Source organism: Lagopus muta, chromosome 20, assembly GCF_023343835.1.
Source record: "Lagopus muta isolate bLagMut1 chromosome 20, bLagMut1 primary, whole genome shotgun sequence".
NCBI lineage: Eukaryota > Metazoa > Chordata > Aves > Galliformes > Phasianidae > Lagopus > Lagopus muta.
In genome coordinates this window covers 4,275,121-4,287,391 of record NC_064452.1, presented here as the reverse complement: position 1 = coordinate 4,287,391, position 12,271 = coordinate 4,275,121, and the positions used below count along the sequence as shown (strand labels likewise).

At 59.3% G+C, this 12,271-nt stretch overlaps 4 protein-coding genes across 4 annotated transcripts; 2 read left to right on the top strand and 2 right to left on the bottom strand.

Annotated features, from left to right (window-relative positions):
* On the top strand, nucleotides 1-3,035 carry TMEM199 (transmembrane protein 199). The gene is made up of 6 exons (XM_048967201.1): nucleotides 1-261; nucleotides 341-414; nucleotides 492-581; nucleotides 1,406-1,445; nucleotides 1,758-1,870; nucleotides 2,007-3,035. The coding sequence occupies exons 1-6, from the start codon at nucleotides 90-92 to the stop codon at nucleotides 2,100-2,102; spliced, it is 585 nt and encodes a 194-aa protein (XP_048823158.1). The 5' UTR covers nucleotides 1-89; the 3' UTR covers nucleotides 2,103-3,035.
* On the bottom strand, nucleotides 2,815-4,037 carry SEBOX (SEBOX homeobox). Its single transcript, XM_048967200.1, has 2 exons — nucleotides 3,457-4,037; nucleotides 2,815-3,330 (listed from the first exon to the last, which is right to left on the bottom strand). Exons 1-2 carry the CDS (start codon nucleotides 3,892-3,894, stop codon nucleotides 3,097-3,099), a joined length of 672 nt encoding a protein of 223 aa, XP_048823157.1. The 5' UTR covers nucleotides 3,895-4,037; the 3' UTR covers nucleotides 2,815-3,096.
* On the top strand, nucleotides 2,824-7,851 carry KIF12 (kinesin family member 12). The gene is made up of 18 exons (XM_048967193.1): nucleotides 2,824-2,929; nucleotides 4,049-4,420; nucleotides 4,652-4,705; nucleotides 4,796-4,874; nucleotides 4,948-5,069; nucleotides 5,197-5,272; nucleotides 5,347-5,463; nucleotides 5,530-5,665; nucleotides 5,739-5,830; nucleotides 6,027-6,156; nucleotides 6,236-6,354; nucleotides 6,437-6,541; nucleotides 6,620-6,873; nucleotides 7,007-7,160; nucleotides 7,235-7,291; nucleotides 7,382-7,455; nucleotides 7,534-7,661; nucleotides 7,739-7,851. The coding sequence occupies exons 2-18, from the start codon at nucleotides 4,341-4,343 to the stop codon at nucleotides 7,801-7,803; spliced, it is 1,842 nt and encodes a 613-aa protein (XP_048823150.1). The 5' UTR covers nucleotides 2,824-2,929; nucleotides 4,049-4,340; the 3' UTR covers nucleotides 7,804-7,851.
* A 37-nt stretch (nucleotides 7,852-7,888) lies between these two features.
* Nucleotides 7,889-12,184, bottom strand: VTN (vitronectin). Its single transcript, XM_048967197.1, has 9 exons — nucleotides 12,023-12,184; nucleotides 10,779-10,919; nucleotides 10,461-10,580; nucleotides 9,691-10,029; nucleotides 9,457-9,596; nucleotides 9,089-9,245; nucleotides 8,829-8,978; nucleotides 8,186-8,458; nucleotides 7,889-8,088 (listed from the first exon to the last, which is right to left on the bottom strand). The coding sequence occupies exons 2-9, from the start codon at nucleotides 10,837-10,839 to the stop codon at nucleotides 7,970-7,972; spliced, it is 1,359 nt and encodes a 452-aa protein (XP_048823154.1). The 5' UTR covers nucleotides 10,840-10,919; nucleotides 12,023-12,184; the 3' UTR covers nucleotides 7,889-7,969.
* Nucleotides 12,185-12,271: the final 87 nt, after the last annotated feature.

The window sequence follows — 12,271 nt, the reverse complement described above, 5'->3', positions numbered from 1 at the left end:
CCCACTTCCTCCCCCGGCGGCGCTCTAGTCCGCCGGCACAGTCGGAGCTCTATGGTGTTTCGCGTTGCCTAGGCGACCAGCCGGGCAAGATGGCGTCGGCGATTCGGGCCGGAGCGCGGCTCAGGCGGGCGGTGGAAAGCGAGGAGCTGTCCGGGCTTCCCGCCGCGCTGCGGGACGAGCTGCGGGAGGCCGTGGCTTCCAAAGGCTCCGTGGTGTCCTTCAGCTTGCTGCGGAGGCTGCACAGCGGGCTGCGGGAGGCAGGTAGGCCGCGCGAGGCCTATTGGGCCGCACCTCGCCGCACCGCGCGTCGCCGTTAACCGCCTCTTTCTGCCCTCCGCAGGATCCCCGCTGTTCCTCTACGAGCTCCTGAGAGACAGCGACATCGCCCTGCCCGAAGTGCCGGTGCAGCCGCGGGTAGGTGAGGGCCGGGGAAGGGCTGGGAGCTGCCGCCACCTCCCGAGGCCCTCACTGTGATTGCGGCCTTCCCCCAGAACCCCGAGCTGGTGGCCAGGCTGGAGCAGATAAAAGCCAAGCTGGCCAATGAGGAGTACCGGCGGATGACCCGCAACGTCACCAGGCAGGTGAGGGGCCTGGAGGGAGAATTCCCACCTAGGGATGGGAATCCAACCCCCGCTAGCATGTCCAATTGCAGAGGAGGTTCAGAATGAATATCAGGAAAACGTTCTTTACCAAAGAGTGTTGGGGCGCTGGAACAAGTTCCCTAGGGCAGCAGACATGGAACTGAGCTGCTGGAATTCAAGAAGCAGCTGGACAGCTTTCTCTGCTGGATTTGATGATCATTATGGATCCCTTCCCAACTCAGGATGTTCTGTGATTCTGTGAACACTGTACCTTCAGTGCTCCTGAGGCAAAACTGGGGGGAAGTTGGAAGAAAATCCATCTCTATCTTAGGGGCAAAATAATAAAGTAGCCAGGCTGCCGGGTTGGTGTTACACATCAGTTCATCTTCAAGCTGATGCTCACATGAAGAGCAGAAGCTGATGCTCTCAATCTCTTGTTTGAGTCTGGCTTTCTAAGTTCAGGATGCTCCCATGTGTATGTGGGCATTCCCTGCTATCACATCACAATTCAAGGCAAGACTCTCTAAGGTCTGTTAAATACAAATCTCCATCTGAGAACATGCTCAAACCCCAAGAAGTGCTTTGATTAGAAATTTCCCTTCTCACTGTCAATGAATCAGACCGCAAGCACAAATCCAGAAAAATGCGGGCCCTGTGGAATTGCTGCTCCCCTGCAGCCCATCCAACAGCTGCCAAGGCCCAGCAGAAGCTGTCCAGAGCTCTCAGCAGGTCTTAGAAACTGGACAGGGTTTTGCTATTGCTTTTATTCTGCAAATAATGTTAAAATACAGTGGAACACAAGTTGTTTTAATCCCTTCTTTTAGGATATGAACCATGGGACATTAGCTGAATTCGGGAGGCAAGGTGAGTGGCTGTTTGTCCTGCTGACACCTGATGGTACATAGCAGAGCAGTTGGGCACAGGAGCCATCACATCACTAGTGGTTGGCCTCAGCCAGCCCTTCCCTCTCTGAGCAACAGCACCTCCCTGAAATGCTCAAAGTATTCCTCCAGTAAAGGAGCGGCCAGTCTGTAGTTCTGAAAAGTATTTCTAGAGGTGTAAAACGTGAATTTTCAAGCATTCCTGTAGCCCAGCTGAGGCAGTCGCAGGCAGATTCAGCCAGCAGGATTACAGCTTGCCCCTCACCAATCCCTCCTCTCTCCTGTTTCTCTCCAGTTCGCTCTGTTAAAGCTGTAGTCGTCACCATATTCAACTTCTTTGTCACCGTGGTGGCTGCGTTTGCCTGCACATACCTGGGCAGCCAGTATCTCTTTGTGGAGACAGCGGCGGTGAGTGGCCATGGCCTCAGAACCAGCTCAGAACCTGTTGGCAGGAGCAGCAGATGCTGCCCAGCACCAGGCAGCAGCTCAACCACACACACACACACACACACACAGTCACTTTTCTTTCTTTTTGTACCCACAGCGTGTCCTGTCAGCAGTGATTGTGGCCTCGGTGGTTGGCTTGGCTGAACTGTATGTGATGGTGCGCACGATTGAAGGAGACCTTGGGAAACTATAGCCACACACATCCCCTGCAATTGAGGCTCCTGCTGGAGGCTTTTGCCCACTACATGAGTCATTTGTTTGGGGCATCTTATCTCTGGACTGTCCTCTAGTGGATGTTACCACCCCAGCACACAGGAGGTTACAAGCTGTTGCTGTCTCAGTTACTCTGTAAAGTTTCTGTCATTTTATTATAGAATTAAGTAACAGTGTATGTTTTCAACCTCCATCCTGCCATGCAGCACGCTAACCTGGCCTCTAAAAGACATCACAGCCAGCCATAAATCTTCCCTCTCCCTCTGCATCACATCCTGCTGTCTCCTGTGCAAACCAGGGCTCTTTCTTAGCCTGTCCTTCCTGCTCCCACCTGGTCCCCTGCCCGTTTTAGGGAGAGCAGTACTCACTCATTGTCACCTTGACAGTACGTGATGATGGTTGCCTTCCACACAGATCTGTCCAGCATGACAACGCCTGGTGTGACCACGTTGGAGTTGGCACCTGACTCCCAGCACAGCTCATACCAAACCCATTTTCTCTGGCTGAGGAAGGAAGGCAGCTCCAAAAGGAGCCTGGGGTGCCGTGGAGCAGAGAGCGGAACTCGCTGAGTGCCCCCATGGCCGTGCAGAGGGGAGGGGGCTCTGCTGGGCCTCGGGGATCCAGACACCTGCTGGGTGGGCACTGTGCCACAGCTGGACACGGTGATTAATGCTCTGATGGCAGCTAAGCCCTTCAGTGAACACGCTTTAATATCTGATACGGGGAAATCTGCCGGCACCTGCAAACGTGCCTGAGGATTAGGGGCGGCCACGCCACAATCATCCGCGGATCCTGCCTCAGATTAAGGTATTTTTTCCAAAAGATTAGTTGGTATTAGGGGGGCTGATTGGGAGCTGGCCCCGTCACGGCTGCACCAGCATTTAGGATATTGGATGGCATCGTAGGGACCGCTGGGCCCAGCAGTAATTCCACACCCTAATGAACTCAGGGCATTAAGCCCCAGCGCACCCCGCTTACGGCTCGCCCAGATTGGTGATGGCTGCACTGTAGATAAGGTCAGAGATAGAGCCCAGCGAGGTGGGGAGGCCCCATGCAGGGCTGTGGGCTCTCGATGGTGGCAGCGTGGGGACCGGGATGGTGCTTTCGGGGGTGACCACGGGCGGATCCTGTTCCCCTGGTGGTGGTGACAGTGGTGGCTCCGGTTTGGCGCTGCGGATCCTGCGAGCACGGCGGTTCTGGAACCAAACCTGGGTCAGGGAATGGGGGGAACCATGAGACTATGGGAACAATTCAACGGGGCGGGAATACAGGATGGGGACCTCGGGAAAGATGGAGGGAGGTTGGGGGGTCTTGGGGGTCCCAGCTCTGCTCACCTGGATCTTGGCCTCAGGCAGCTGCGTGAGCTCAGCAAGGCGTTCTCGGGTGGCGATGTCCGGGTAGGGCACAGCGGCGAAAGCCCTCTCCAGTTCTGACAGCTGCCCCCGGCTGAACGTGGTCCGCCGCCTCTTCCTTGGTCCCCCCGGGCAGGGGAAGGGCCCTGGAGCTCGGTTCTCCGTCCCCGCCGCAGGACCGCCCGCCCCGTCGGGGAAGCGGAGCAGCGGCTGTGGGGCGCGGGAGGTGCCTGGGGCAGCGCTCATCTTGCCCGGCTCCCCCGGCCCCGCTCCCAGCCTGGCTTTTATCCTCTCCCGGTGGGCTGGGACCGCCCCGAGCGGGCGGTGCTCATCGATTCCCCCCTCCCTGCCTTTCCCCCCCGGCGGTTCCCTGGGGCCGGTCCCGGTTGGTGCCCTCCGACGGCAGCATCCCGGGGGCATCGTCAGTGCCCTCAGTGTCACATAATCCCAGCAGTTCCCTGTACCGACAACCCGACAGCTCCAGGAGCTGCTTTCCCAGCACCAGTAACCCCAATTTACCCAGGTACTGGGCAACCCGACGGTTCCCAAAGCCTTTCCCCCATCGGATCCATAGGGACCCCAGCCATGGAGGAGGCCCAGGGATCCAGTGTCACTAAGCTGGGAAATGCAGTTGATGCTGAGACCTTCTACATCCCTCCTGAGGTGAAGTGACCCCATGCAGCACCCGTCGCCTGCCCCCCAGCCTCACCCCCCCCCATGCCACCCTCCTGCAGGGCTGGCACCAGTCAATGTTTAACAGGAGCCGTGGTACCGGTTGTGTGGGGCAGACAGAGCTGGCTGCTGGTGGATCCCACCGGGGCCAAGCAGGCACTGCTGCCGCCCTGAGCGAGGGGTGCTGAGGGAGAATGGAGGCAGAGGAGGAGCGGGGCTGGGGGCCCCAAGCAGGAACACGGCCCAAAATGCTCCCACGGAGCCAACTGCAACTGTAAGTCTGGGGGAAATGGAAGGGGCTGAGCCCGGGGCCTGAGCAGCCACCACTGATAAAGCCACTGCAAAAAGGCCAGGGAAGAAAGGACAGGGGGGTCCCTGCACGGGGACATGGTGGGACATCACTCCCTACCATCTGCTGGGGCACAGTGGGGCAGGAGGAACGTGCATGTTCAGGTCCCTCTTCCAGGGGTGCCTCCTCCACCCCACTGCCCCTTGTTCCCCCCAGGAGCCCCGGTGAGGATCAGGAGGGCAGAGAAACACGCCTGAGAGTGGTGCTGAGGTCAGTGTCACCTGTTTCCCAGGCCAGTATCACAGTGGGACCCCCGAGGATCCCCACGTAGTGCCACCTCTGTGTGTCCCCCCCAATCAGGGTCCGACCACTAACCTGCACAGAGATGCGTCGGGGTGACCGGCACGCGGTGCACAGCCTGGGCAACGGCACCGTCCATGTAAGTGCCACCTTCCCGCGGTGGGGCCAGGGGTTGTGACCCCCTCCTGAGCCACCGCCGTCCCCGTGCCCAGGTGAGTGCAGCCAGGCACGATGCCACCTTCACCTTCAGTGCCGTTTTTGATGCGGGTGCCTCACAGGAGGCCGTCTTTGAGGGCAGCGGCATGCAGCAGCTGGTGGAGCTGGCAGTGGAAGGGTGAGCCCCCATATGACCCCCACCCTAAAGACGGCACCAGGATGTCTGCATTGCCCGGACAGTGCCGAGAGGTGGCATCCCTCTGCCACGACCTGGGGCCGTGCCTGAGGTTCAGCATCTCCCCCAGCTTCTCCTGCACTGTTTTCGCCTACGGACAGACAGGCTCGGGGAAGACCTACACCCTGATGGGCCCTCTGGGACAGGTACCACACTGGCACCCAGTAATAGGACAGGTGCTGATGTGGTGTGATCCGTTGACCTCGTGGCATCTCCTCAGAGTGATGCCCCAGGGCTGCTGGGGCTGATGCAGCGGTCCTTCTCCTGCCTCCTGGAGCAGAGCCGTGGCACCGGCCTGGCGCTCAGTGCCTCCTACCTGGAGATCTACAATGAGCAGGTGAGCACTCACCCAGCCCCACTGCCAGCCCCACTGACATCACCTTACTCCTCTGCCGCTCCCAAGGTCAGGGATCTGCTGAGTGCAGGGCCGCCACGCTCCCTACCCCTGCGCTGGAGCAAAACTCGTGGTTTCTACGTAGAAAACCAGCTCAGCGTGGAGTTTGAGAGCCTGGAGGCTGTCATCGAGCTGCTCCTGCAAGGTGCTGGGCTGTGGGGCTGGGGTATGCATGGGGGGTACTCGCCAGGTCCCCCTGCAGCTTTCTGTTCCAGCAGGTTCCCAAAGGCGACGGACCTCTGCGCACGCCCTCAATGGGCACTCGAGCCGCAGCCACGCCATCCTGACCATCCACATCCACAGCCGAGCAGTGAGCCCTTCCCCTGCTGTGGGGACACGGGGAGGGATGGGGGATTGGGGCCTGGGGGGGTCCTCCAGCCCCAAGGATGCTTTGATGGTGCTGGGCAGAGCGGCACAGACCACATCCCAAACTCAGGGGTTTACACAACCAGGGAGGGATGGGTGGAATGCAGGACAGCAGCATCATCCACAGTGTGCTTCCCCAGCCTGGCACCAGCAAGCAGGGCACGCTGTGCTTTGTGGATCTGGCCGGCAGTGAGAGAGTGAAGGACACCGGCTCCAGCGGGGAGCTCTCCGTGGAGGCCAACAACATCAACCGCAGCCTCCTGGCCCTGGGTAAGAGCTGAGGGACCCTGTGGGCTGCAGAACCCAACTGCCACCCCACTGCATGCTCTGCAGTTCATTCTTCCTGTAGGACACTGCATCTCCCTGCTGGCCAAGCCCCGAGGAAAGCGGATGCACATCCCCTACCGGGACAGCAAGCTCACCCGGCTGCTGGCCCGCTCACTGGGCGGCTCAGGGGTCACACTGATGGTATGAGAGGAGGTACATGGAGCCAGGGAGGCCCACAGAGGGGAAGGCTGAATGGGGACAGGGTGGCTCAACTCGTTGGCAGGTCGCCTGCATCTCCCCATCCTCGCGCTGCCTCTCAGAGACGCTGAGCACGCTGCACTACGCCAGCAGAGCCCGCAGGGTCACCACCAGACCCACGGCCAACAGGGTACGGATGTGGGAAGGGGGGGGATGCTCAGCCCCCACCGTGGAACCCCCACCCTGATCCATCCCCTGGTGCTCCCAGATGCCTCGGGAGAAGCTGCTGCAAACCTTAGAGGAGGAGATTCGGGCACTGCAGCTGGAGAACCTCTCCCTGCGGCAGCAGCTCAGCCTGCCCAGGAGCAGGGAGGTGCCAGGGCCTGGTTGGGTGGGCAGGTACAGCCTTGGGGAGCTGCACTGCCCCCCCCTTGAAGGGCAGCTCCCAACGGAGGGAGCTCCAGCCTGGCCCAGCCTCTATGGCCTGCTGCGGGACTTTGTGGTGGAAAATGAGCAGCTCAGGTATGGGGGTCCTTCAGGACACACAGGACCCATGAGCAGAGGGTCTCCAGCAGCCGGTGTGTCAGTGCCTCTCCCAGGGCTGCAGGGTTCAGAGAGGCTTCTGCTGCCCTGCTCTCTTCCCTTTGTTCCCCAGGCAGCCCCAGCTGCTCCCAGGCCCCAGCAGTGGTGACATGCCAACAATCCCATCCCACAGCCAGGCCCCACACCAGAGCATCCACATCCCACTCAGCCACCCCTCATGGCCCCGGCACCCCAACATGATGCCCACCTCTGCACATCGGCTGCCGGTGAGTCCCTGATGACCCCATGCATGACGCATGGTGACACTGTGCCAACACCCACTGCCCTCTGCCTCTTGCAGAAGCTGCCTCCTGCCTCCAGCTGCCCCCAGTGCTGCACCAATGCCACTGTGTCCCAGGTAGGATCAATCCCACTACAGAGGGTGGCAGGGTGCGGGGGCAACCCAATGGCTCTGCTTGGCTCCCACATACTGCCTGTCCCCAACAAGGGAAGCGCCAGCCTCCCGCTGCCTGCCCAGGATGATGGCACCATGCCCAGCTGTTGGCCGCAGAAGGGAAAGCGGTGAGAGCTGAGAGCGAGGAAAAAAAAGTCCCAGACTTGTGGGGAGGTTGGGATTTCACTCATGCATCCTCACAACAGGAGCCAGGGCAGGAGCTGGAGCTCACTGCGGCAGCACGCAGTGCCACGGGATAGCCAGGAGGCAGCGGGCACTGAGGGAAGGGTCGTCCCTTCAGCCCCACCGTGGCCAGGACCACCAGAGCCCAGAGGTGGGGTCAGGCTCTGTGGGGCTACAAGCCCGACCCCAGCACACTGCAGGCCTCACCCCAGTGATTCTGCCTTGCAGCTGCCGGAGCCATCCCTGTGCTGCAGTGGGAAGAGGCCTTGGAGTGGCTGGAGGAGCTAATCTGAGCGCTGCACTCACACCGTGATAGGGACACTTGGGGGACAATGGCGTGCTACAGCGACTGCACAACACACAGACCTCGCCCTGATGGACAGACAGACGGACACGGCGCTGGTGGTTTATTTGGGTCTAGCTAGGTGCCGTGCTGCTGGTGGCCGTGGTGGGGCCTGTTCAGGTGCTCTCCTCATCGGGCTGCGGGCAGTCCAGCCAGTACTGCGCGATGGAGCGCGGGTAGCGGGGCTGCACCAGATCCACGCGCTTGGTGCGCAGGTTGACACGGTAATACTTGTCTGGGGGGGGACAGAAGGAGCTGTCAGACCTCACTGCCAGCCCCGCGCTGTCCCAAAGCATCCCCAGCGCCAGGGGGCAACTCTCCTCCAGACTCACCGCCTACAAAGAAGTAGACGCTCTGTAGGGTCTCACACTGCGATCCCGACAGCCAGTCTCTTTCGGTGTCGGTAGATTCGGAATCGTTGTTCAGCCAGCCCCAGAAACCCAAATTCAGAGTGCGATGGTTCCTGTACCTCTTGCGGTGGCGACGGGAATTCCTCCTGCGGGGCTGCCGGGATGACACGTAGATCCTGCCGGCCATGGCAGCATCCAGTCCATTGGGAACCCCCCGCCAGTCCCTGCTGATGAGCCGTGGGCTGCTCGCCCCAACTGCCAGAAAGCATGAGTTAGAGAGCAGCAACATGTGGGCACCTGGCCCACAGACATCCCGCAGTGCCTGCCCCAAGGCACAGGGATGCTCCAAAGGGTCCCTGGTGCGATGGGATCTGCATTGGGATCTTGCCCAAATGTAATGTCTCTATGAGTGGATGTGGTGGGGATGGGTTGGTGTTTGCACCCAGTGATCTTAGAGGTCTTTTCCAACCTTAATGGTTGTATGAGGGGGCACGGCGGGGAGGGGTTGACCATTGGACTCGATGGCCCTGGAGGTCCATTCCGAAATTAAAGATTCTACCTATGATTCTGTGAATGGGTACAGTCGGGAGGGACGGGCGGTTGGACTCGATGTCCCAGCACTTACCCATCCTACTACCAAAGAGGGAAAAGAAAATGTCCTCCCAGCTGTCACGGTTCATGAAGGCGTAGTGGTTGAACACGGTGGAGGGAGAGGACTCGTCGCACTCGGCCTGCGTGGGCTGATGGGCGAAGTCGTAGGACCAATAGTACTCACCTAGAGGAAGGATATGGGGTATCACTGTGGTACTCGGGGCTGAGCAGCAGCTGGGGGAGCAGCATCCTGCCCATGGCCTCCGTGGGGATCAGAAGGGCTGGCTGTGTTACCCTTGAAGAAGTAGACTCGCTCATTGCCGTGGAAGCTGTGTGCTGGGAGGGCAAAGGCAGCGTCGATGTCATTGGGGATACCCTCAAAGCCCTCGGAGATGTCGCGTGGGTATCCGGGGTCCAGGGCTCCGTCATCAAAGCGCCAGTACCGGCTGCCCTGGGGAGGAGCAGGCAAGTTGGCAAGGTGACACTGGGTGTGAGTGTGCTGGGCATGGCCATGGGGATATGGGGACATCCAGAGGTATGTGGATACACCTGTGCTGGGGATGACCATACGTAGGGACACCCAGAAGCCACCATGTGTATGTGGAAAGTCCCAGGGTGGGGAAAGGGGAGGTGGATGCTGTGACCAGGAGAGCTCTGCCCACCTTGAAGAGATACGTCTTGCCCTGGCAGTTGATGCGTGTGAAGGCTGCGTCAATGGGGCCCTCAATGCCCCAGACATCACTGATGAGTTTGGGGTAGCCGGGCCGCACGCTGGACTTGTCCAACTCATAGAAGTATTTCCCTGGGAAGAGAGAAGAAGAGGGGGGTGGGAGCTGAGTGACCAGCACCAGGTGGCAAGGGAAACATTGAGCTGCCAGAAAAAGGGCTGTGGGTACCTCGGAAAGCATAAAGGGAGCCATTCTTCAGGTCGGTGAAGGCATTGAAAGGTTTCCTGCTGCACAGCTCCTCAGGCTCATCCTCCAAGCTCGGGTTCCTGGTCCCATAAGATGTAGTGGTGGTGGTGGTCGTGGGGTGGAGCGTGGGCACCTCTGTCTCTACCGGTGTCTCCTCAGTGGCCGTGTTGATCTCCCGTGTCGGTAATGGGGACGTGTGTGGTTCTGTGGGGTGTTCTGTGGGTGCTAGTGTCCCTGTGGGCCCTACTGTGCCAGTGTCAACGGGGAGGTCGTAGTCGAGATACTCATCTTCCGGCAAGGCGAAGACATCTCCTCGTGTCACTGTGGAGGGGACAGGTTGGTCGCAGAGCCCCAGGTGTCCCCATGCCAGCTATGGGTCCTCCCAGGGCACTGAGTGTGATGGGATGTGTCACGGGATTTTGCCCAACCTTCATTAGTCTATGAGCAGGCATAGTGGGGAAGTGTTGGTGGTTGGCCCTGTCCATCCTAGAGGTCCTTTCCAACCTTAATGAGTCTATGGGCTTTGAAGTAATGGCAAAGACATCTCCCTGGATCACTGCAGAGGGGACAGCTTGGTCACAGATCCCCAGGCGTCCCCACATTGGACATGAATCTTCCCAAGGTACTGAGCTCTGCAGCACTCTAGTGCCAAACCCCAGTCCTGCCATTGCCCCATGGACACAGGACACTGCTGGGAACCCTGAACCACCGAGGCCGGTGGCCGGGGACATGGATGGCAGCAGGGCTGGTACCTTTGGCTTTGCAGACAGTGGAGTAGTCAGTGCAGCAGCTCTGGTAGTAGTTGCAGAGGGTGTCACACTGGCACTTCTTCAAGGCATTGAAACCCTCATCACAGCGACCTTCACAGGAGTCTGCAAGAGCACAGAGGGAGCACAGTAGGGTGAAGGCAAACATGATGACATCCTCAACCTCTCCGTGGGCACCCGGGTGGCACTTCTCCCCACTGTGCCATGCAACAAGCTGCGTGACCCAGAAGCAAGGATTTACCCAAGATATCCATACCATCACCCCATCCCCATGGCAGTCAGCAGGGCAGGATTGGGGCTTACCTTCAGCAGCACGAGTTGAGGCAAGCAGGGCCAGCACCAGGACAGGCAGCAGCAGCCTCATGGTGGGCAGCCGGGAGCGCAGCCCTACTGTGACTGAGCAGGACGCGGAGCTGGGGCCCCAGCATCCACTGTTTGCTCAGCCTGCCCCAGAGAAAACAAACAGGGCAAGGTCAGTGCATGGGATGATGGGCAGCGCTCTCCCTCCTGCTCTCCTCCCTTCTTAGTCCACGTTGTGTCTGGGGAAAAGCTCTGTGCATGTGCTTACATATCGGAGGGCTTGGGGGATTGCTGCCTTGCAGGAAGCCTGGCAGCAAGAAGGGAGACCTGAAGGATGCAGGCAGAATATGGGGCCGCTGCCCAAGGGGGTTGGGGTGAGCAGCCATAGGCAGAGTGAAGCGTTGTGCACTTTCGCTACACTAGGCAAACAAAAGCCCGTGTATTTTGCTCCTCTCGTTTCCTTTCTGACCAAGCTTTTCGGTTACTAATTAATGTCAACTCAGCTCTTTTGGCGGCTCCTGATAACTGCAGGATGGTTATTTAATCGGGGGCAAGGAGCAAATGTGCACGAGGTGACGGTGCTTCCACTCTGGATGTTTCATACTGCTGGGGTGCTGCTGGGGCAGAGCTCCACTGGGGAATGCCCATCCTGGGGTGGCCACAGTGCCACTCCGAGTGACAAAATTTGGGGAGAGAAGACAGCCCTGTGGGCTTTCCCCAAGCCAGGCTGGGCACAGCCAGTTCCTGGATTGGCTGCTCCCTCCCTTGCTCGGAAGACCTCTGGTCTGGTGCCCAGTGAGGTATTCCCAGCTCTGGTTGAGCAACAGGATATGGGGCAGGGCTTCTCCTGCAGCCCCCTCACCCCACTCCTGCCCCCACTTGGGGTTGGCACCATCGCTGGGTGCAAGCGAGTGATGCACTGCCTTCATCCCATACCCACATGGCCAAGAGTGGGGGTAGACAGAGGGGCTGGGGACCCCCAGAGCAGCAGCAGAGGCTGGGCAGCACCAAAACCCCATTACCCATAGGCTCAGACCGAGCTGCTCATTGCTTCCAGGCTCCCAGCCACCTCCCCACTCTCAGCTCCCACCAATCTCTTGATACCCTCCCAAGAAGCAAAGCAGAACAAAACAAAGCTCTCTAGGACAAGGCAAAGGGAAGGCCTTGAACTCTGCCCCCTCCACAGCAAAAAACCCTGCATCACAGCACCGCGACCCCTGATAACGACTTATCAAGGAACTGCTTACTGGTTCTGTGCCTCCTTGTTGCCTCCTCTGCTGTCTGATGTCTGCGTCCCTGTGTCTCTTCTGGGTCCTAGGAAGATTAGAAGTGGCTCTGTGGCATCACAACATCAGCTTGGATTTAAGTCTGGGGCTGAGCTGTTTTTGGAGCAGAGGATTTAAGCCGCTCCTCCCAAAGCATTTCTGCCCTGAGCATGTCTGGCCTGGAAAAAGGAAATAAAAGGGGCCCAGGGTGCCTTGCTCCTTCTTTTATCA